Source organism: Galleria mellonella, unplaced genomic scaffold (assembly GCF_026898425.1).
Source record: "Galleria mellonella isolate WM207_F2 unplaced genomic scaffold, CSIRO_AGI_GalMel_v1 utg173, whole genome shotgun sequence".
In the NCBI taxonomy this organism is placed as follows: domain Eukaryota; kingdom Metazoa; phylum Arthropoda; class Insecta; order Lepidoptera; family Pyralidae; genus Galleria; species Galleria mellonella.
This window is the reverse complement of record NW_026442016.1, coordinates 2,175,053-2,199,128: the sequence shown is the minus strand read 5'-3', so window position 1 is coordinate 2,199,128 and position 24,076 is coordinate 2,175,053. Positions and strand designations below refer to the sequence as shown.

The following is a 24,076-nucleotide window of genomic DNA, read 5'->3' as shown; positions in this document are numbered from 1 at the left end:
TCTTAGGTTAGTTATTATTTTTGAAATTTTTTTTACTCATGTAATAATAAAAGATCAAATCACTAGTAGTTTATAACCAAGAAGCAGTATCTCTTTTACCATAGATACATACCATTTTAGTAGCATGCGTGCGATTAAAAAAAAAACTTAAAAAGACTTCAATGTAATATTAATAGAAATACCTCATTTTTAAACAAAAAGTATTAATTCACTATGGTTTACACATAACATTTAAAGGCTGTATATTTATTGCCCTTTGTCTAACACTATTGAAATAATATATTGTTTATGGTCATATACTTCCAATATGTCAGACCGTGGGGACGTTGATTCGAGAACTTATTTTTATTTTTATTGTTAGGATAAGAATAAAATATTGTGATTAAGTTGAAATGTTAGGTTATTGGCGCTGAACATTTAATATTTTAATTGTATTTATTAATGTTAATGTTTTTTTTTTTGTTTGGCCATTCACAACACGGAAACAAATTGTTAATGTTTGATTCAATTCGTCTTAAATCATATTTATTGCTAATGTTCATGGTGGCTAAGGGTAATTATCTTACGCGTATAACAAAAGTGATTTTTTAGTATTGTAAATAAAAAAAATATTTGCACGCGCATGCGTTGTTGTCAAAAACAGACAAAGGTTTTGTGTGGTTTGAAAATCAGCTGTATTGTGTAGTGCAATGACTTAGTGATATGAAAAGTGTGTGTTTGGAAGCGACAATGTTTAGTGAAATTGGATACATAGTTTTTCTACTTCTCGCACTGCCATATATTGAGAGTGGTAAGTTTTTTGTAAGCTATACTTATCCAATGTCTTATTCGCTGTACACAAATCGTTCACCACATTTTGTTGTCGATCGTTTTTTGGCACTTTGTGTTTATTAAACCTGTTACCCGTATCGCAAATATAATATTCCAATAATTAGAATTAGTTAAGCATTGAAAATTAAACACTTCTAATCTTATTTATATATCACTATCATCACAACAATATTCATGTACTCATTATTTTGTACCTGTTATATTCGAATTATTTAATCCTTACGGTATCTACTGACTAATGTGTCTTATAAAATAATTAAATAAAATATGTAATTTTGAAATATCTATATTTTATAAATTTCTAAATTATAACATCAAAATATATAGTATAACAAAATTAGTAAGTGTATAATATTTCACAAATTAATTATGAAGTTTCACCAAATAAAAAACAAATTGTACATAATAATATTATTGTATACTTTTATAGCACCAAGAAATATTAATGTAAATAATTAACTACCTCATAAAAACACTAAAATGGTGTCATTATTTTAATAATATTAATATTTGTCATAGCATACACTGTGCTGCATTTTATTATAATACTTGCATTGTATATAATGTGATTTTATTAACCAACTTCAAAAAAAGGATATTCTCAATTTGCTTTTATTTTTTTCTATACTTTAAATGTAACATAAAGCAGAATAATGCAGCAAAGAAAAATAAATTTAATAAATTTAGAGACAAAAGCTAATAAATTTATTAAGTAAATTAATTATGTGTTAAATTATTGCTACTGAAGAAATAATAAAAGTAATAATGTTTAAAACATTGGAATGCCCAATAGAACAAGTTATTTAATCTTTTGCTATCTTGAAATGAAAAGAACAAATAGAAAATTATTTATATGTATATAATGTGCAGATATAATAAATGACTTGATAACATCTAACAGCACATCTATAATTGCACATAAAGAATGCTATAAACATTTGTGAATGCCATAAAGCGAGACTGTTCAGGTATTATATAAAAAATGAGTGGTAATAAAAGTGTATTTTATAATTTTTGTAAAGTTATGATAATTTATGAAGTTAAATAAGTATTATTATTATTTGCTAGCAAAAACAGACAGGAATATTTAAAAGCTCCATCATTCATTCAAGCAGGTTTGATTATCTGTTTCCTTTAACCATCTAGGCATGGAAATCTTTATTTATATAATATATAAATTTTACAATCTATAAATAAAATACAGTAAAACAACACTTTTATATGCAGAAAAGCTACATCATTATAAAGCTTAAAATATTCTAACATCACCTGTTTAATTAGATCAGTGATACCTGAAATTACCTATATTAATTATATACCACTACTGATGAACTATTCCTTGCATATGTTCTATGAAATAAGGCATGGGTAGACAACCATATTGAAGTACATGAAATAAAAACAATTGTGTCTTTTGCATAGGAGTATTAGGAGGCTGGGTAGGTTGTACTCATCCTAGAATTGTATGATGCACACCTCAGGATGTAAATAAATTTTGCAAAGACATGTTTGAGAGTACACATATGTATCTTTTTTAGGAGCCAAGCTCCACTCTGGACAATAATCTTAAATATGCCAATGGTCACAAGTCCATTAGCATATTTAAAAAAATATATACATACTATTGTTTGTTGGTATATTTTTTTATGCAACTTAGAATGGTTAACAAATTGATGGCCCACCTAATGATAAGTATTAACCATCGTCTATAGTATGCTAAAATCTTAAATTATAGGATGCAGATTTCTTAAGAGGAAAATGAATAATATCCACTATTACACTTATTCCATAAATAGCCTTTCTTTCAGTCAACTTTTGTATGTCTGGTAGAATTTGATGTCTTTATTTCTTATGAACTTGTTTTTTTTATACAACCTAGAATGGCAAACAAGCTGACGACCCACCTGATGGAAAGTGACTTTGAAGATATATGGTACTTTATTCCCATAATATATAGTTATGTATGAAAATTTTATTAAGTACCATTTATTACTATTACATAGCTTGTATAAATTTACAAGACATGATCTATCTGTGTACCAAATTTTATTTAAATTTGTTTATCCATTTAACTGCCGCAATAAACATTTAAAAGCCTTATAAATTCTTATTTATAACATTAATGTGTTAATGATTACAAATATGTTAATTAAAATAGGTATCTTAATTTTTTTGTTTTTTTTATAATCTGTATTAATTACTACTTCAATGGATTAGTTAATTAGAATTATTTTATGTTATTCCACTACCATTAGTATGCAAAGATTGATGTCTAATATGGAAGGTTGTAAGAGTTTTGGTTATAGTCATAGTAGTTAATATTCAAGTTGGTAGTCACACACATATATAGTATGGTAGCTTATTAAACAAAATAATTCTAATTAACTAACTAGTGATATGGACTTCTGCAAAATAACAACTAGTTCATAAAATTTTTACTACATGACTATTTTAAACTTCATTACTTGTACATGTCATTACAAGCCACTCAGGTGTTTAATCGAGATTGAATAACATATATTGAAATGAGCAATTATGTTTTTTTATTAATTCATATTTTGATTTAGAAATGGGTCTAAATTTTAATTTAATTTGGGTATAAATTTCGGAATTCTGATATTTGATAATTAATTTTTTACTACACAGGGCTATTAGAAGGTCTGTGATACATAATTTGCAAGTTTTTTAAAGCATCTAATGAAAGAGTTGAAGTTAAGGCTTGTTATTAGCAAACTTAAATTTAAAAAATCCCCATTTAGTTCTCATTTACCAAAGAATCCTAAACTGTAGCTAGAGAATTTTATGGTCTTAATCTCAGTTCAGTTTGACTATGTTTAGGCATCACAGATGATACAAAGATGAATCCTATAGATTGCAAAAAGAATCATCAAATTTTCTAAAGATATAATGTACATGATAAAAATTCCACCTTTTTGAAACCAATTAAAAGATATTGAAATAGTGCCTATTTCAGTATTATAACAGTACTCTATGGTTGCAGTTGAATCTAACAAAAGCTTGTTAGGAATTCTATCTACTTATCAATGATATATATTTCATAAATACAAGTAGTATACTTTTAATGTCTATTAATATTAACGTTTCGTTCTACTTTCGCACTCGCCTCCACATTGTGCTATCGTGCCTGATGTGCGACGTTACGACGCGAAAAACCAGTTCCGAATTTGTGAGTCACACTACATCTTACGCCTGCTTCGCCCGCCTACTTATGTCTGTAAACTATATTTTCGAAAGCTGTCTATGATTGCAATACTGTCAGGAACTAGACACCTAGCCTACTAAAGTATGTTTCTGGTACACTATTTGTTAAGCTCGGTAAAGCAAATTGTATTTTCTAAGCATATAAAATAAAAAAAAAACAACAACTTCAATTGTGACAAAACCAGTTATTTAAAAACTAAACTACAGAATGTACTTTACAAATAAAGAAAATAATAATATAAAAATAGGTATATAATGGAAGATTTCTGTTGGTATATATGTCTCATAGAAGTTTCCTTCAGATATAAAATTTTCAAATCGGTTTATTAATTATGGAGTTGTGCAATAACAAACATAATAAGGGGGGAAAGGGATTGTTAGTAATGGAGACTGAGAATCCTATTGCTAGCAATATACCCAACCAGGTCGACCTCCTCTAAGTTCTCCCTGGAAACTATCATGGTTAATTCCTGATGAATTCATCATGATGGGCTAACTGGCCTGTTTTCATTCTCATCGATCACCCTTCACTGGTGCTCCGCCAGCGTATCCCGTTAGCGCAGGCGGGGTTACCATACCATTTTAACCCATCAAAAAAAAACATAATAAAATAAAACTTAATTGAGAACCTCCATCTTTTTACAAAGTAATTTGAAAACTATGTAAATAAATATTTTATATACATATATATTCATCATAATTGCAGCCCTCTATTTAATACCTGCTGAACTTGGACTTATTCAATTGACAGTTATAAGAGATAGTCCTCGTCCACTTTTGTCCACCACCTGATGTTTTTATGAATAAATCTCAACGCTGACTAACAACATAGAATTTAAATAGTCTATGTATTATTGTACTTGTCATCATCATCATCATATCAGCTTTTAACTGTCCACTGCTGAACATAGGCATCCCCCTTGGGGGATTTTGCCATTAGTTGCCACGCTTGGTGAACGGGTTGTTAAAACTTAATTATAGTTAAGTTTTGGTGATGTTTTATAAAGTACGCTGCTGCCCATTCCTCGACCATTAAATTCCCTTAGTCACCTCTTACGACACCCACGACAAAGGGAGGGGTGGTCCATTCTGTCGGAACCACACAGCAATTATATACTACACTAATATCGTTATAGTATAAAACATAGGGGGGAAAGGGATTGTTAGTAATGGAGTTTGACAGCCCCATTGCTAGCAATATGTCTTATTAGGTGAACCTCCACGTGGTTCCCCCTGGAAAACATCGTGAACAATTCTTGTTGAATTCGTCACGATGGGCTAACTGACCCTTCATCCTCACCTATCATCCTTCACTGGTGCCCCGCCGGTGTATACCGATAGCGCGGGTGAGGTTACCATTCCATTATCATCCATTAAAAAAAAAAAAGTATAAAACATAAGGAAGAACTATAACGATTGACACTCAAACCCCTAAGAGATTCCATAAACATTTATTAATTCTATTTGGAATACAAAACACGTAACAAGTTTCGTTAGACTTTAAACAAAGCTAATGAATTAATAGTTAAATAAGTTTTGCATTTATCACAGAAATACACTGTAAATGAAATTAATAACAAATCGAAACAATCGATTAATAAATTATTCATTACTATTGGATGTCAGCAGGCTGTCTTATGATCGGTTCAAGTTTTCCTTTGTTTACATTTTCATTGAGTTGTATTGAAATAGACTGTAATGTCACATTGAATCAATATAACATAGTCAAACATCCGGGAGGAAGCACCCACTTTATTTATCTGCATCCTTTGAGTTGACGACAAGGGGATTATCAATTTTAATCTGCACCGCCATTTGCCAATGGTGTTTAATGGTCAAATTAGGTTTACATCTGTTCTATTAAAATATGTATTTTTTTTTTAATTCCACGGAAAAAACAAGCAAGTAGTTACTAGTGTTATAGTTGCATACATTATAATTACACATTGAGTATCTACATTTAATAATGCATATGATAACTGTAAATTTATTAAAAATATTAAATAAAATCTCGACACCAACTAACCTATAAAAAGTGCTGATGACCTTGAAACATCTAAACAGATGTTCGTAAATTCTAGCTTGTATCTTGATCATGTCAACTTTCAAACAACTCTAAACAACGTTTAGGAGCTACGATGCCACAGACAGACACGTATACACGTCAAACTTATAACATGCCTCTTTTTGCGTCGGGGGTTAATAACAATATTCACTTATATAATATCAATTTCAACTATAATCTTAGTAGACTAGATTTTTAAAATTTGTAACTAAAGAAGCATAAATGAAGTTTTATATGTATAGTAATACTACCTGTCTATCGTCTCGATAACAATATTTATTAATTCGTAAAAATATGTTTGATAGTAACACCAACTAGTACTTTTTCGTCAACTGGTATCTTATTATCATCCGCTTGTCAGTATAGAAGTTTTAAGTTGGATTAAACCCTACTCCATCATAGTTTAATTAAATTATATTTATTAATTTTCCATGTACCAATAAACAGATATAAAATCGACTGATACCATATATTTTAACTAGTATTTTACTAATATAGTAAAATTGTAACTGAATGATGTCTATATATAGGAGATAATTAAGAGAAATTAATATGAAGTGTCTTAATAAGACCAATTGATGCTAAAACAATTTTCAGAAATTTGTCTATCTGTATGTTTGTTCAGGCGTCAAGCAAATACTTCTGCACCAAATTAGGTACAGCTTTCACAGTTGTATTCCTGAAGGTTTAACTGGTAAATAAAAAATTTATATATGTTTTATCTTCATATACTAATTATACGTGTTATATTTAATTGGTTTTCCTACTTCTGAAATCCACGTGTACGAAGTAACGGGCATAAAGCTAGTTCGTAATAATAATTCAAATGTTCTAACTTTTCTTATGACGATGTTATTAAATTAGAATTTCCAAAGTTAAGGAAATTTCAATTTTAAACATATGTGCCTAATAGCTAATTGGCTTTTGCTTAATAAAAAAATATTCCTATCATAGAAATGAACGGAATAGCTACGAATTATAAATAATATTTTGCGGTAATTAACCACAACTGGTGCCACTCTCGGCAAGTGATTAATTCTTTGGCTGAATCACATCGCCGAGTGAGTCGGTCTACCTACCTATTGTTATTTTTCAAGCTTATTTATCATTTCTAGATATTTATAAATATATAGTATTTTAAAATATTTTTTATTTTACAAAAAAATAATACAAAATTAGGCAGAAAGAGATCATATCATCTAAATCATCATCATCAATTAAACCATTTAATTAATTAAAAAAAAACCACGACAGTATTGCCCAGTTGGATTTGTAGGTTTTTCAGGGTTAGCTACGCGTGACATCCCTAGTGTTGCAGGCATCCATAGAGTTAAGTGTAAAAAGAAAACTAATTTTATCATTACATTTTTAAAATTCATACTATAATAGTTTATAAAGCTACTTCAAAAAGGAGACTTTTTGTTATGTGATGTCTTCGCCGATTTGGAACCGATTTTGATATTTCTATTAGTTCCATATGATATTTGGTCTCATATTAATTTTATCAAAGAAAATCTTAATGACGCCGATTCCTTGTGAATTAAATCATAAACTATTTTTTAATATTATTTATGGTTACAGGTTAACGATACACAATTACCTTTATACCTACCTTTTACATATATCTGTAATTAATACTAATAATAACATAGATAATAGGACATTATAATATTTAATTCAATTAGCTTAATTATTATAATACGCTTCCCAATTAAGTACATTAGAGATGAGATCCTTGAAATGGAACAGTGTAATTGCCAGATGTCCATTGTTGTTTTGGCTATTGCGTAAATCCGTCGTTTGTTCGTCTTTTGTGGAAACAACTTAAACCAGCCAGCCATCAGTCCGCTCTACTAAACAACATAAATACTCCATTTATTTACTTACAGTACTGAGCCTGCTATATTCAGTAGTTTGTACTGAACGAAAAAATTATTAATTCATTACGTTATAGCCAATGCTTGCGAATCCATCCGCGTGATATTTATTCTATTTATTATATATTAGATTATACATTTGTTTATAAAATAAATATAACTTATTTATTGCAGGAAATCCTATTTATAGGATATTATACGTAAACCTATCAAAGTCATTTAAACTCTAATTTGCTCATGACTGTTATCTCTGGTGTAGTAGTCATGGATATATTTGTTGAAGGTTTTTTGTTTTTTAAAATAAGTGATTGTAACACAGTTACAAACGTAATTAGTTATGATTTAATAATTACTAGTATCTACCTGGGGAGCTCTCAAATTTTCAACCGACTTAAAAAAGTAGGTTCTCAATTCAGTTGCTTTTTTTTATGTTTGTTATATCATAACTCTATCAGTTCTAAACCGATTTACAAAATTCTTTTTTTTTTATCTGATAGGATGTACTTACAGATTGGTTTAATAAAAATGTTACAAAAATCGATACAGTAGTTTAATTTTTAGACCAAAATAACTACTGATCATCACACACACACGATACAATCTTTAATTATGATACATCGAAAATGTATATACGAATATATATCTAGTCATAAATACATATTATATTAATATCAATGGAGAAAAGTTGGTTAAAATGTCAACGTGTTCCAAGAATTAAGATACCGTGTACCATGACAATGAGCTCATATTTACCGTATTCCATGTTCCTAATTACTCATAAGTGCCTAATATACGTTCCAACAACAAAACTAATAACTTCTCTAATGTTAACAATTGTTAAAAACAATTCATTCGTCAGTTACAAAGTCATTGCGTTTGGTATTGTTTTAATAATTGATGGAATGTGATTACCGTCACAATATAGTCATGAATCCATTAGTAACACAATAAATGTCTATGCATTGGAAATAATATCTACGTAGCCTAAGCCTAAGTGAGTGCGATAGGCAGTGTAATGCGCCAATGCCATGGTATGCCATGATACCAATGCGTTGTCACTCCTAAAGCACATCTTGAACAGTTTACATACGAGGTCTGTCCGGAAAGTTCGTATAAAAGTGTTCTGGAATGCGAGAAAGAGGAGTGGGGAGGCCAGGTAAGCGCAGGACCCCTTCCTTATGTCCCTAACAATGCTTCATTCTGGTCTGAAATGCATTTGTCACGCCATCTGTGAAGTTACCTCTTAACGAAACCCCGTATATCGTAATCAAGTCTCGAAACTCGGCAAGAATTCAAGACATCCGGGGAACCACGAACAAAAAAATCAAGAAAATCCCGCTCAAATGTCAAGACAATGTTGATTGTTTTTTTCGATGTTCGGGGGATTGTCCATAAAGAATTCGTCCCTCCAGGCCAGACAGTATGGAAAATTCTACGTCGATGCTCAATAAAGCTCGTGTGGCACGAGTTCGTCCAGAATTGGCGCGAGAGGGGCGTTGGATTCTTCACCACGACAATGCCCCTGCCCACACCTCTCTTGTTGTCCGTGAGTTTTTGAGTAAAAATTCCATTACGGTGACCGAACACTATTCGCCGGATTTGGCCCCGTGTGACTTCTTCTTGTTCCCAAAAACCAAATTGGTACTTCGGGGGCGGCATTTGGGGGACATAAATGAGATAAAAAAAGCTACGACGGGGCAGCTGAGAAACCTACAACCAGAGGAACCTGAATAATTGTAAAATAAAATTTTTAAAAAACTTTTATACGTATTTCCGGACAAACCTCGTAATCTAAAATTGCTGCATCACCGCAGAAATACATGAGATATATATGCGTCTTTCAAGAAACAAATCTTAACACATGTTTAAAATACTAAATGTAAATAACTTAAGCATCTGAAGAGCTAGTTGGTTTATTAACTTGTTTTTTTTTGATACCTATTTCTACATTGCAAGATTGCGACATAATTTTTTTTATTATACAAATCATAAATTATTTCGCAATAATAATGGAATTAATTAATAACAGATAAGTAACTATTAATAGTAAATAAACATACCGGCCCAGCAAACGTTGTTTTAACCCTTACCGGGTCCATTTTAATCACTTGTCTGGATAAAAACTATCCCATCCCTCTTGTTTTCAAGAAGCGAACAATACACATTTATAAAATTTTATTAAAATGGATTGAGCAGCTTTGGAGATTAGCGTGAACAAATATCGTGTTCATAACACGGGTTTTGTATTTAAGATATTGTTTATGGATGGAAATGAAATGGTAACTCCACCCACGCCATCGGTGTACACTGACGGAGTACTAGTAAGAGATGAAGATGAGGATGAAAGCAGATCATTTAGCCCATCATGACAAATTCAACAAGAATGAACCACAATGGTTTCCATGGGGAATCGCGTGGAAATCGACCTGATATGAGGGTATATTATTAGTAATACTAAAAATCACTTTCCTTTCTGTAGTTAAGGTTAAGAAAAATTAAACATAATCCTGGACATAAAATAACATACAGCCCCATCTAGTTCAAAACTAAACAGACTTTGCATTAAGATTGCTTGGCAACACATTATTTTATAAATAAATTTAAAACGCGCAGTCCATACAAATGCACTCATGAATACAAATTTTTGTATTGTACGGGAATCAAATTTGCAACCATAGAACGTGTGACAGTCTTTAATACTAATCCAAATTGGTCAAAATAGAATCTTCTGTAATAACTATTAGACATATGATTGTGTTATCATGCGTGTTATAGTGTGTGTGTGTGTGTATGCGTATAGGTCGGGGTTTTTATGAAGGTCATTTGTTCATAGTCAACAAACATGAGACTTTCGGAGATTCAAACTATAATATATAGGCTAGCTACTATAATAGCATAGCAATAGGAATCCAGTTTCTTAATTGATGATATTAGGATGGTAAGCCCGCCTGCGGTATCGGTATTCATTGGCGGGGAACCAGTGAAAGATGAAAGGTGAAGATGGAAGTCAAGATGTCAATTGGCCCATCGCGATGAATCCACATAACCACATAATTAACCACAACGGTTTCGAGAGGCAACCCAGTGGAGGTAAACCTCGTAGTCGTTAATTGGTGAAAATTAAATGGTTGATCCGTCTGCATAATCGATATACGCATACAGACCACTAGTGAGAGGTGATAGTTGAGGATGAAAGCGGGTCAGTTAGCTCATTGAGACGAATTCAAGGATCAACCACAATAGTTTCCAGGGGAAACCGCGTGAAGGCTCACTAAACATGGTATATTGCTAGCAATGGGATTGCTAGTCTCCATTGCTTTCTCTAAACATACATGTTTGTATACATAAACAAAATATATTAATAAACAATAATATTATCTAGATCTATATACATCAACAAGTAGGTATATGTGGATTGATAGAATACGTCATACGCCTGTCTCACAGTGACGGTTGACGCATCGCGAGGTCCGCGAACGGCGCGCAGTGAGCGCTCGCTGTGACGGGTGCGTTCGTTGAACCGACGAGGTCACGACCATCGTGACGTGGATCGCTTATAAACACTCTTTCCTCGCATCACATCGTTGCCAACTCCACACAAGTGGCAGACGACACGGCGGACAATAATTAACTATCCCGCCAGTCTACATATTCACACAACGCGGCGGCGTACACAGTTCACACATGAAGTTAACAGTCTCTGTGTAAACGGTAAATACATAAATGCAGTACATTTTATAATTTACAGAAAGATTGCCAACAAACAAGCACTTTGTGCATATAATAGAAAAAGTTTAATAATTAATAAATACATAACCGAAATTGCTGAGTTAATAATATGTAATGTTTAACATGAGTAAATAAGATTTTTTTCTAAATTTCCCCTAGAACGAACAATGGTAGTATTCCCGTGGATGAAGTTGTTGGAGATACTTATACAGATATAGGGTTAGTTTAAAAAAATATACTAACACGAAACCTAGTCATATATTATTCATGAAATTGAAGAACATGGGCCGAAATCCTACTAATATTAGAAATGCTAAAGTTAGTTTGAATTTGAATAGAATGTGTTAAACAGATAGACTATATCTGGGATTAATAAATACATACATACATATGTGTGATGCAGTTAATATGAAAATAATTTTCAATTCTTTTATACATACTGCGTGGTTACAAGTTCCATTTAATTTCGAAAATTAATTTCATATTCATATTTCACGACGAAGGAGTATAGTTTTGTAAAAAAACTATTATAAACTATAAATTAGATTTTGGGTTGATATATAATACATTTCAAATTATAGTGCTGGATACAGTTTATTCAAGTAATTCCAGTAACTTGGCGATACAATATAAGTAACTCGCAAGTTAAGCGATTTGAAACCAGCACTGCGTCCGACATTTAGTAGAAAGCCCAAGTAACATTGCAAACCAGAAATCTGTACAAGGGTACCTCGTAAAATCTTTATGGCAGAAGTATGTAGTTCAGTATAAACGCCACTATATAACTTTTAGCGTTCTACTGAAATAATTTCAAGTTAAACACTAAATAGCTTTACTCTATAATGAAATGGAACGGAAAATTACGTTTAAAACTAAATTTAAAATAATTTTAGCATTGCAAGACTATAATGTTTAATAATAGCCATTTTTTATAACTGACACTTTCGAATTTGTAAAAAAAAAGACGATGACTATCTGGTAAGTATATTGTATTTATGGGGCTCCTAAATTATCCTAAAGAGTCTTTAGTCTCGAGTATAAAATCAAATAATACTTTTAATGAACACTGCGTACGTTTTACGCTAGGTCAAAGGTCGAAATATCAATAGAAATAATTACTAAAGTTAATTACAGTTTAATAAAATACTGATTACAATATTTTTAAATCTAGTAAACCTAAGTCATAATAGACAAATAAAACAAGGCTCAGATAGCTGTGTATCTATGTTCTTACAATTTTCAAGTAATTTAAATGGAGTTACGATGTAGTGGTTCCCAGATAAGGGGCCAATTACGGATACAATAATACTTATTGCAGTTGCAGAAATGCACCGGGTGTCATTGTCTCGCAGTTATGTCACCGTGTCATTCATAAACATGATCTGCACTTCCCACACTACTAAATTGTACTATTGTATATCTTATACGCAATTCCACTGAACAACTCCCTTGCTCTGCGAAATCAGCTAGCAAAACTAACTCGTTTTATGCCTATTTGATATGCAATTTCTGAAAATGTTTAATACTTTTAACAGCAAATGTCGTTTGAAGCTTGTTAGTATTATAATATTTAGGTCAATCTGACAACTGAATAACTAAATCACCATGATTGATACAATCGATACAAAACAATAGAGACAGAAGATGATCGTAAGATTTCCACTGTAGTTAACATATATATGTTTGAACTTAGATAGATCCTATCGAGATAAGTAATAACAGATTTATTATATATAATATGATATTTTAACCAGAGGGAGATTTTGTACAAAAGTCGATTGCTTGGGTACCTCTGTCCCATTCGTGTTTCTACCGTGAAGCAGTTGTGTTTGCATGGCTGTGTTTCGGTTTGAAGGGTGGGATATGGCGTGAATTTACAGGGTACAGAGGAATAACACCCGAGTCCTCAGGAATGGCAATGCATGGGGGATATCATGGGCGAAACAGTACACTCTGTTATGTCCATGGTACTGCTCATGTCTATAGGCGACGGCAACCACTTTCCATCAGATGGGTCGTCAGCTTGTTTGCCATTCTAAGTTGTATAAAAAAAAAACATATCATCAAGTTGTATTGTTGTGATCAAGACTATAGATAGTCTACACATAAAAAGTTTGTTTAAAATATAAAAAAAAAATGGTATGCCTACGACTAACATTAACCTTCACAATGATATTTCTGTTATTATAATTCACTGTGTTGTAAATTCTTAATCTGATTATTCTAATCACCTATTGGTATAATATTTAATATACTAGTATTTTATTTCATTACGATTCTTTAGCAGCAATTTCATCTGCGTGACTGAAGTAGTCCATGTTCTTCTCCATCCCAAATACTATGTAGGTATTTTTTGATGGATAAAAATGAATTGGTAAACCGACCTGCGCTATCGGCTTATACTGGCAAGGCAATAGTGAGAAATGATGAGTAAGGATGAAAGCAGATCATTTAGCCCATCATGACGAATTCCGCAAGAATTATCAAGGGGAACCCTATGGAGGTCGACCTGGTAGAATATATTGCTAGCAATGGACCATTACTAACATTTTACTACTACCAATACTACGATTATAGTTGGGGACACCAGGCTCAGATAGTACTGAGGTTGAAAAGGAGAGAAGAAATAATATGGAGTATCGAGGAGGATCTCACGCTTGAATGTGTACAGTAGTATAATATAAACCAAACTTAATAATAGTTGGTTAAGCCAAAACAAACAAACTCACTTTAACATTTACATTATAAATGTAAAAGTAATAAAATATTTACTAATGTAAATGTATTGAGTTAATATTTATTAACTGTTACTTTATTATAATCAATATAGTACACTGATCAATATAATCAGGAAAATAGTCAGTATTTATAGTAGTAATTGAATTAGTTCTGCCGCAAATATTTTAGCGGTTTTCCTCATCCACTAACCAGTCTGTACTTTGTTCTCATTTGTCCATATGACAGGAAACTATATATTACAATTTACAATTATGATTGTAGTAAGTACAGTTTTGTTCAACTTTATAATTTTATGTCATTGCAATTTATCAATTGGGGAAAGGGATTGTTAATACGGTCAAATAAAGGTCAAAACAGTTGCTAGCAATGGAGTCATTGCCCAGCAATATGCTCTCTCAGATCAACCTCCACGCGGTTCCCTTGGTCACCGTCGTCTTTAATTATTGGTGAATTCGTGATGATGGTCTAACTGACCTGCTTTCATCTTCATCTATAATTCCTTACTGGTGCCACACCAGCTTATATCGATAGGACAGGCGGGATTACCATTCCATTATCACCCATTACAAAAAACCCATTCATTATCTACTACAGAACATGTCTTTTTCATATCTCGTCACGTGATTCGGTCCATACATGCATTTGTTTTTGTAACACTTTTGCCTAAGCACTTTATCGTCATCCAATATAATGGTTGGTGGCCCCATACTCTGATTGCTTGCACAGTGTCACATTCCTGCCGATTTATCGATTGTTCGCGTTATTTGGTCGGTTCTTTGCTACATCAGCTTGCTAATCGTTTAGATTACATTGGTCTCTTTAGTTCTTCTACCAATAGCCTTTATTTCGTATTTTATCACGTACCCAGTGAAACTCCGTCCATAGCTCACAAAACAACTCGAAGTATCCACACATACGATTAACAATAAAAAACTGTGTAAGTTCTATAATGGCAACTACATCCTTTGCTTGCAATATCTTGTCAGATCGACCTTCTCTCCATTCTCCCTAGAAACCATTGTGAATTCATGGTCATTTTTTTTTAGGTATTCTGATATGTCTTAATTAATTAAATTTGCTAAATTCAGGAATCTATTTTGAAACAATTTTAAACGGAAGTAGGTAGTTCTAATGGATTTTGCTTACGGCACAGATTTATTAAACTACTAGGGATTCGGTCCGGCTTCTCAAGGATTGGTAGAATTTTCGAAAATAATAAATGGCCTACGTTACACACTAATAATATAACTTATTCTAAATGAAAGAATTTTTAAAATCGGTTGAGAAGTTTTTTAATTTATCCATTACAAATAAACAAATTTGTCCTCGTTATAATATTAATAGAATAGATAACAATCTTTTTCCCCTATTGGTTATAAACAACTAAGTAGGTATTTCTGTATTCTTTTTAGAGAACAAAAGCGGCTATCTGGTGTACAAACCGTATCGTTGGTTTTTTATATAACTTGGAAAGACAAACAAGCTCAGCTTTGGTCTATACTTAAAAAAAATATTTAAAGGTATGGGTTAACTGACCTAACTTTATCCTCACCTGTAATTCTTTACTGGTACTCCAGCAGCGTACAACAGTAGCGCAGGCGAGATTTCTTTCTGTTATGACCTGTTACGGGATGAATTAATACGACGTAGTTAATAGTGACGTATATGTCTACTGATTAACAATTGATTTACAACTCACTTGAAACTAAATATTAATACGAGATAAATAATAACTGTATACTGTATATTAAGTAACAAACAAAGGAAATTAAGATAGAAATGGTAGGATGACACATTAACCCAGTACGTGCAGTAAATTGGACATAATTAAACCTCTTCATAAACAATTTCTTACTCCTCTTAATACACTAATATAGATACGATTCCATATGACCCATAGAAATAGAAATTGGTATAGCTTATATCATATATAGACATGAAATTCGTTATGGACATCATAGTGTAAATATTTTACTGAACTGGGTGTTGTTTTGCGGAACTCCATATTACTGGTTATTTGATTAGAATTATTTTATTAATTCCCCTACCATTAGTATGTGTGAAACTGTCAACACTCGAACATTGATTATTATTATTATTACGAGAAGTTTTATAAACTTTCATATTAGCCGTCGATCTCTTGCAATTTCGTCCACGCACGTTTTGCAACACGTGTTTCATATCTAAACGAGGTTTGAAAGCTAAACTGCGAAAAACGAACGGTCAACACTGGACTCCTGACAGCGATCTATGTATTTGTCTGAATATGCCCTGTTTACTCGTAGAAGTAAAACACGTATCGCAAAACATGTGTAGACGAAATGGCAGAAGGTCAATGGCTAATATGGAAGGTTGTAGAACTTCTGATAATAATGGTAGTCGAGTGGTGGCAGACGCACACATACTTATGGTAGCGGAATTAAACAAATTTAATAAAATATCCATCATAGTGTACTTTCAATAATACAAGTTACAAGTAATATCCCCTCCCTCCTCACCCTCAGGTCGACCTCAACGCGTTTTCCATAGAAACTATTGTGGTTAATTTTTAATGAATTTGTCACGGTGGACCAACAGACCTGCTTTCATCCTCATCAATTATTACCACCCATAAAAATTTACCTCTTATGTGTTACCATTACCGAGGATTAACCCTTTATATCATAAATATTATAATTATTATGCATCCTTATCTAAAATTCACAGCTATATTCCAACTCTCACACTGAAAACAGCCATCCGAGAGCAGGTGCTTAACAGTAGGAACATGGACAAGACAGATACGACTTGCAACATTGCATGAGCGTTATTGACTTGTGACATGCAGATCATGATTAATTTCACTGTCATAATTATCTTACCTTTTAAACCGGAACGTAGCTAGGGGCTTGGCGCCGAAAATAGTTGATTTTATTCCGTAGAAAGTCATTACTTAATCAGATTTTATCGTGCATATTACACTCATGAAAATATCAATTTCGATAAAATCCTGTCATAAATTACTTTTTCTACGACCCTGAGCTTGATTGATAACTTGAGATATCGGTATGTTCGACATCTGATTAAACAAATGTCAGAACACTCATCGTTATAGTCGATCACGTCACCTGTTCTCACCTGTTTTTATTCGCCTCTGAATTTTCTCATACGTTCTTCTAAGTTCGTTCGTTCGTTCGAGTCTAAGTTGTTATTTACCTGTTTGTACTGTACACTGATTCTCTTACTTGCCGTGTCCACCCAAACTGTGAAATCAAGAACACTAACATTAGATCAAGTACTGTATCTCTATTTGCCCCAAATGTTTTTCCAATATCTATATCTGTATCTGATTGATCGATTGAGTCATCTGTAGATGATTGAAATGTTGCTTACAAAGATCTACTAAGCAGTTGCACAAACACAGATGTGAGACGTTCAAAGTAATGAGTCAATGTTTTGAACGTTATACCGGTAATACTAATTATTTTTAATTATCGTTAAAATTAGTTGAAGTTTTTTAAGAGGATAATGTAAAATATATGTAATTGTTACTATTATAATAAAGTTGTAACTATACGATGCCTGTACATAGGAGTTATTTTAGAAAAAATAATATTTGAAGTTTTAATAGCCCTCCTAAAGAGCAAAATAATACTTTTTAGAAAGAATTTTTGTCTGTCTGAATTTTTATTTCAATTGTATTTCTAAAGGTCTGACTTGAAATCTGATATATTTAATATTTTGATCTTAATACGCTGTTTAGAAGTGGCTACCTACTCTCGAAATTCACGCGTACGAAATTGCAGGAAAAGTTAGTAATTATTAAATTTATTAGTAAAAAAAAGTACTGCTAATCCCATCTCTTTTATACTGACTGCATGGCAGCAGTAACAGCATTCTGTGGGCATTGTGTAATAAATACAATAGCCCGATCCTTTCATTGTGGGTCAAAATATTATATAGGGGCCATGAAATGATTTTTGTATTTTTTTTTCTACTAACATAGTTTAAGTCAATTGTTACTGACAAAAATTGATCTTTGTAATCTATAATAAAGAAATATTAAATTAAATTATAAACTGAATTATCATGGACATAATGTATTGATGATTCTTTTTGCAATGGTTAGGATTAATGTGTCGGTCCCATAACTTTGTTATTAATGTCATGTTGATTTTCCTTTTTTAGTACGATGATGATACAGCCGTTAACTGTTTACTGTTGAACATAGGAACATCTCCCGGGGTGGGGGGAGGTTATGATACGTGATAATGAAATGGTAACCAGTGAGGGATGATAGGTGAACATGAAACAGGTCAGTTAGCCTATCGGGACGAATTCCACAAGAATTAACCACGATAGTTTTTAGAGAGAACTGCGTGGAGGTCGACCTGATAGGATGTATTGCTAATAATTAGGAAATTAGACCCCGTTCCCGGAGGGGAAGGTTGACAATAGCTGCCACGCTTGGGCACTCCATGCTTGGTTGGTTTGGCAACTGCATTTAGTATTTGGTGACGTTTTAATAGGGACGCTGTTGTCCATCCCTTGAACATTAATTTCTCTTAGTCGTCTCTTACGACATCCACAGCAAAGAACGGGGTGGCTTATTCTATGCTGAGATCACACGACTAAATTTGCTTTGCAAAGTAAAAAATTGCTTCTCGCGTAATGACTGAGTTCCAAATTTAAATATTTTCAATGTATAAATGTGTCTACAAATCTCCTACTATTGGAAGTCATTTAAAAATGGATAAGAATGTATAAAGTTGAGAGTGGGTTATACGTATTAAAATATTGTAGTAGAGCTATTCTAAGTATCGGCGACACGCAAAATTAAGTTTATACCTAATTTTATTATGGTAGTTTCGTTCGCGCTATTTCAATACAAAGAAGCTGTAAGGCCTTGGCTGCAATAACGTTGACGTGAAAATATTAGTTAAACTGTTATAGTTGTTTCAATCGTAAAAAACACTTGGCCAATAATTAGGTGTATTCGTGTCGGCCCCCGTTTACTAATTTAAGCTCACGCATGCTACGAGTTTGTAACAAGGTCGCGTGGTTTTGAGAAATAAATATTACATCGATTATAATTACTGTATTAAAAAGATGTGATCACAAATATAATTCCTGACGGGGTAGTCAGATGTAAATGTCGGTTGTTGTCGTTATTATGACTGTAATACTCAACAAAAGCGCACATTTTGACGAGTATAAAATTCAACGTAGCAGCCTACAGCTATCACACTGATTAATTTACTTGTCAAATAATAATATTTTATACATACACTTTTTATGACTTTTTTATGATTATGCCCCGGGCAACAAACTATCTCTTGTCAAATTTAAATTAAATCGGTAATTTGTTTGAAAAAAATGTAATAATATCGACAAAAATACTTTTGCATTGTATATACATTTTTTATCAAAACTATTCTTATAAATTTTCAGAACACTATGTATTTGTTTATAGCCAACTCAGTGTTGATACTCAAAAATGACAAAAGTATCATCTGCTTTATTTGCGTATTTTTGTCTAAAAATTTGTAATATGGTGTGTATATAACGCATGAATCAATAATTTAAAATCGTTATAATAATATTAATATGCAAATAATACCAATTGTATAAAGATCTCTTAAGAATTTGCATAACATACAGCGATCAATGTTATAAAATGAACTATGAATCATCTCGCTCAGTAGCAAATCGTTGTGAGACAAAAAATTCAGTTACGTAGGGCTGCTTAGCTTGAGGCGAGGTTCTAAATCGTGTTACAGCCTTGGAAGCCAGCCACGCTTCGCCGAGCATGACGCGGCACACTCGGCCCAACGCCGATAACTTTAATCTATTATACTTACGATACAATCTCAGGTACACTATCCTATCCAAACGATATTTTTTTGTGCAGCCTGTCTTGGCACAATGTGCCCTAGAGTAAATACGAATGGATCGAGTACTAATAAGATATTTCGTTAATTAGTATCTTGCCGACATGGCAATTATCGATTTTCTAATAAAGGAAATGACGCTAGTTAGCTTTCTTACGGTTTATTAGTTTGATTTCGTAATTTATCATTCTTAACAAGAGCAGCTGCTGGTAAACGTATTACATTATTAACCAATTTATCGTTTCTGAGAAGCTTAGTCACATTGTATTTGTATGTGATATCAAACTTTATTTAAGTTTGGCTGACTTTGACGTTACATTGTGCATACAATATTAAATACCAAGAAAATCTTATTTACATACTCCAGTGTTATGTAAAACGGATTTAGTGAAAGAATTTTCGCATCCTGCTTCAGTTTATATATTATAGCTGTATTACGCGGCTTCGCCAGCAGTTATATTATGATGTTAAATAGCCTTCTTCAAAAATGAGCTATTGAATGTCAAAGCCTATATAAGCAATACTACAACTATTAAATTAAATATTTAGGTGATTTTAAATTAAAATAAAGAGAATAGTAATACTGGGAATCTAGAACAGAACAGTAACTTATAATATAAAACCCAGTTATACAAAAAAAAAAAATGCAATATAATATAGTACCTACAAAATTTTAGGCAAGTAAATTTCAGCAGCTACAGGACTTTCTTTGCCATTAATGCGTTTGAATTAAAAAGAAATTAGTGGCATGGAAAAGAACGAGGATTCCTATTAAGTCTTGGTCTATGTTCACCTTTAGGCATTATCTGATATCCTTGTCAAATTAGCAGATGAATGTTTGTTCACACCACAATGAAATTTGGTATGTAGTCGTATTAATTGGCATGTAGAAGGGCATAGGTTACTTTTTATAGTCACTAGTAATTAATATTCAATTATTTTAATTTTGTTCCAAATAATTTTCCGGCTATAAATCCTGCTAACATTTTTGGTAACTATGCTCACATACTCAGTACCGTTTAGACATTGCAATGGTACTCCGATATAAACATCTAACTAAATGAGCACTTGGATTTCACAAACGACCCATTTAAATATTTTGACTTCCAAACTTATTTCAGTTTAAATTCTGAATCTAATTTTCAGTTAATTAATTCAATTAATCTTCAATTATAAAATGTTTTCCTTTAGAGAAACCATGAAAATATTTTCAATTTTATTATCGTAAGTTGAATGAATCCTTCTATTAGTCTTGATTACAGAAAGAACGAGTTTGTTAAACACGAGAGTGAGTTTATTTTGCGAACTTTCTTGTTATATTTTGAGAAGCGTGGGAAGATGCTGTCTTTTTAAGAACTTGTAGGAAGATTGGTTAAAATTATAAGTTTTTTACCTATATTTTTTCCGTCTAGGCAGAAAAGAGTTTTTCACATCCTTTTTTTGGCGTATGATCATATCCTCCTTGTGATCCGAAGGAGCGCCAATAGCATCTTAAAGATAATCTTAAACATAGAAGCCAGACTGTCCACTCCAGAGACACAGGAAAGCTATGCATTGTTTTGAGTCTAGTGCAGCTAAAGCTGGACAGCAATATACAGCATTGTTTTGTACTAACACAATTTTCTAATACGAAATGGATTGTGATCCAAATAAAGAAATTATTATTATTATTATGTGTATTTAATTTCAAAAACAAGAAAAAAATTCTATTACTACTAGAAACTAGTATGAATAAATCATCGGTGTTGATTGTTATGAAACATAAATAGTTGTTATGTTATTAGCTGTTATACACATAATATGTATGTTGATTGAAGTCGTTATGGTGAATATAACACTCGGGATGCCCACATTTTACCAAGCATTGATGTGGCAGGGACAGCGCCGCATTTAGGGTCTGTAGGCCCCTAGGTGGGACTGGAGTGGGAGCTCTATTTTATGTATAAAATAGATTTATTACATTTCAAAATTTAACCTTAGAATTACAACTTAATTTCCTATTATTAATTTTTTTATAATTGTATCATGTAATTGAATTTTAAATATGCAGTATTTAAAATTCAATTGGATTGGTGATATTAAAATAGAAAGAATTATTGAGATATTCAATATTGTTTATTAAATTACACGTGAAATGGTTAAGCGGGATCTCTAACCGTGGCCACAGTGTTGTTAATAATAAAATATCAGCATACATTGGGAGAACATTAAATTTCCACTTTTCCATTTACCTTATTTTTCTTGCTAATTCAGGCCATTTATGGCAAGACTCCATTTGTGGTGGGGCTATAGCCAATGTAGCTTACTTTTAAGTGCGGCGTTGGGCAGGGTGCAATTCTACCGCCATCATACGATAACAGTAAACGAGCAGTTATTTTTATCAAAAAAAAAAAAAAATACAATTGCTTGACTAAAAATTAACTAAAATATAAAAAAAAAAACATTCGGGATGATATAAGGATTCTAGCGATACCTCATACACACAAATCTGTTCTGGAATATTTTCAGAAAACATTCGTGTATTCTGATAATCTTCTCTTGTTTGAGACAGTCGTGTAAAAAATAAAAAAGGAAATTCAGTTTAGTAAATAATTACCTCTTTTTAAAAATTCTAAAATTTCTTCAATAAGCAAAAGAGCAATGTTACGAGATTAGTGTTTAGGTATTTCTATCTACGTTGGATGAAATCACAGTGCAGTCGAAATGAATGGCCATTGACCCCGACTATGCTCAGGGCGGGCGGCGTGGCGGCGGGCGGCGCTTGCCGTGTTTATGAGCTCTGTAAATATAAACACAGACTGTCCTGTTGATAACTCGTTCTTTGCTATCGATATAACATCACAATTTTTATAATTATTTTTAAAAGCACATCGACCTTATGGTTTATTACGAAATATTCCTAAATTAATGATAATCACGTAGCAATTAAATAAGTAGGTAATAATAGAATTATTTTTATTTTTTTATACATACTTATATGTATGTATCATGACGATTGGTTTTTCCGTTAAGATATCAAAAGTTAACAAATACAGTTTAATATTTATGATATGAGTTGTTTTTATCAGAGATATTATTTTCGTAACTAATTACCATATATCATAAATTCCTCTTTATTTTTGTACTAACCGATAATGATGAAATATTTAGTATCTAATTTAAAAAAAAAAAAAACTTTTATAGAACTCCTTTTCTGTCTGTCAATCTTTTTCTGTAAATCTGTTAAAAATAATAATGATCAAAAGGAATTCGTTTATTGTAATCATAAGTGTTAGCATCTTTACATTTAGTATACCTAGTATATTTAGTATTCAAAGCAATGGTTACTGCTATATGTATGTACACAGTTAGCTAAAAAATTCTATTCTATTCTACCAATATTTTATTATATTTGTATCATAACTGTTGTCAAGTGCCACTGTTGCTGATTTGATTTAACTTCAAAATGGTGATTTGTCATTTCCGGAATACTACCCGCTAAATATAGTCAACATAAAAACTAAAAGTAACGACCAACAGTTGACAGTTGTTGATTGAGCATTGACCAGTAGAGACGTATAATTTAGTAAGTCGTTTTAATACAAACGTATTTTAATTGCAAAATTGTGGAACTGTTAATACATGAGTTGGATTCCCCTATAATGACACGAGTTTTATTTCATAACCCCCGATCTCTTAAATAAGCTGTAGTAATATTTCTATATACATAAACGACAATCGTCGTCGACAAAATTATAAATTTT

General features: G+C 32.0%; 1 protein-coding gene across 1 annotated transcript in view; it reads left to right on the top strand.

Moving 5' to 3' along the window:
- Positions 1-292: 292 nt before the first annotated feature.
- The window catches only part of LOC113515680 (disintegrin and metalloproteinase domain-containing protein 10), an 83,571-nt gene continuing 59,787 nt past the window's right edge, over positions 293-24,076 (top strand). The window contains exon 1 of the mRNA XM_026899945.3: positions 293-790. Within this exon, the coding sequence (XP_026755746.1) occupies positions 703-790 (88 nt within the window). The 5' untranslated portion in view covers positions 293-702. The remainder of the gene's footprint in view (positions 791-24,076) is intronic.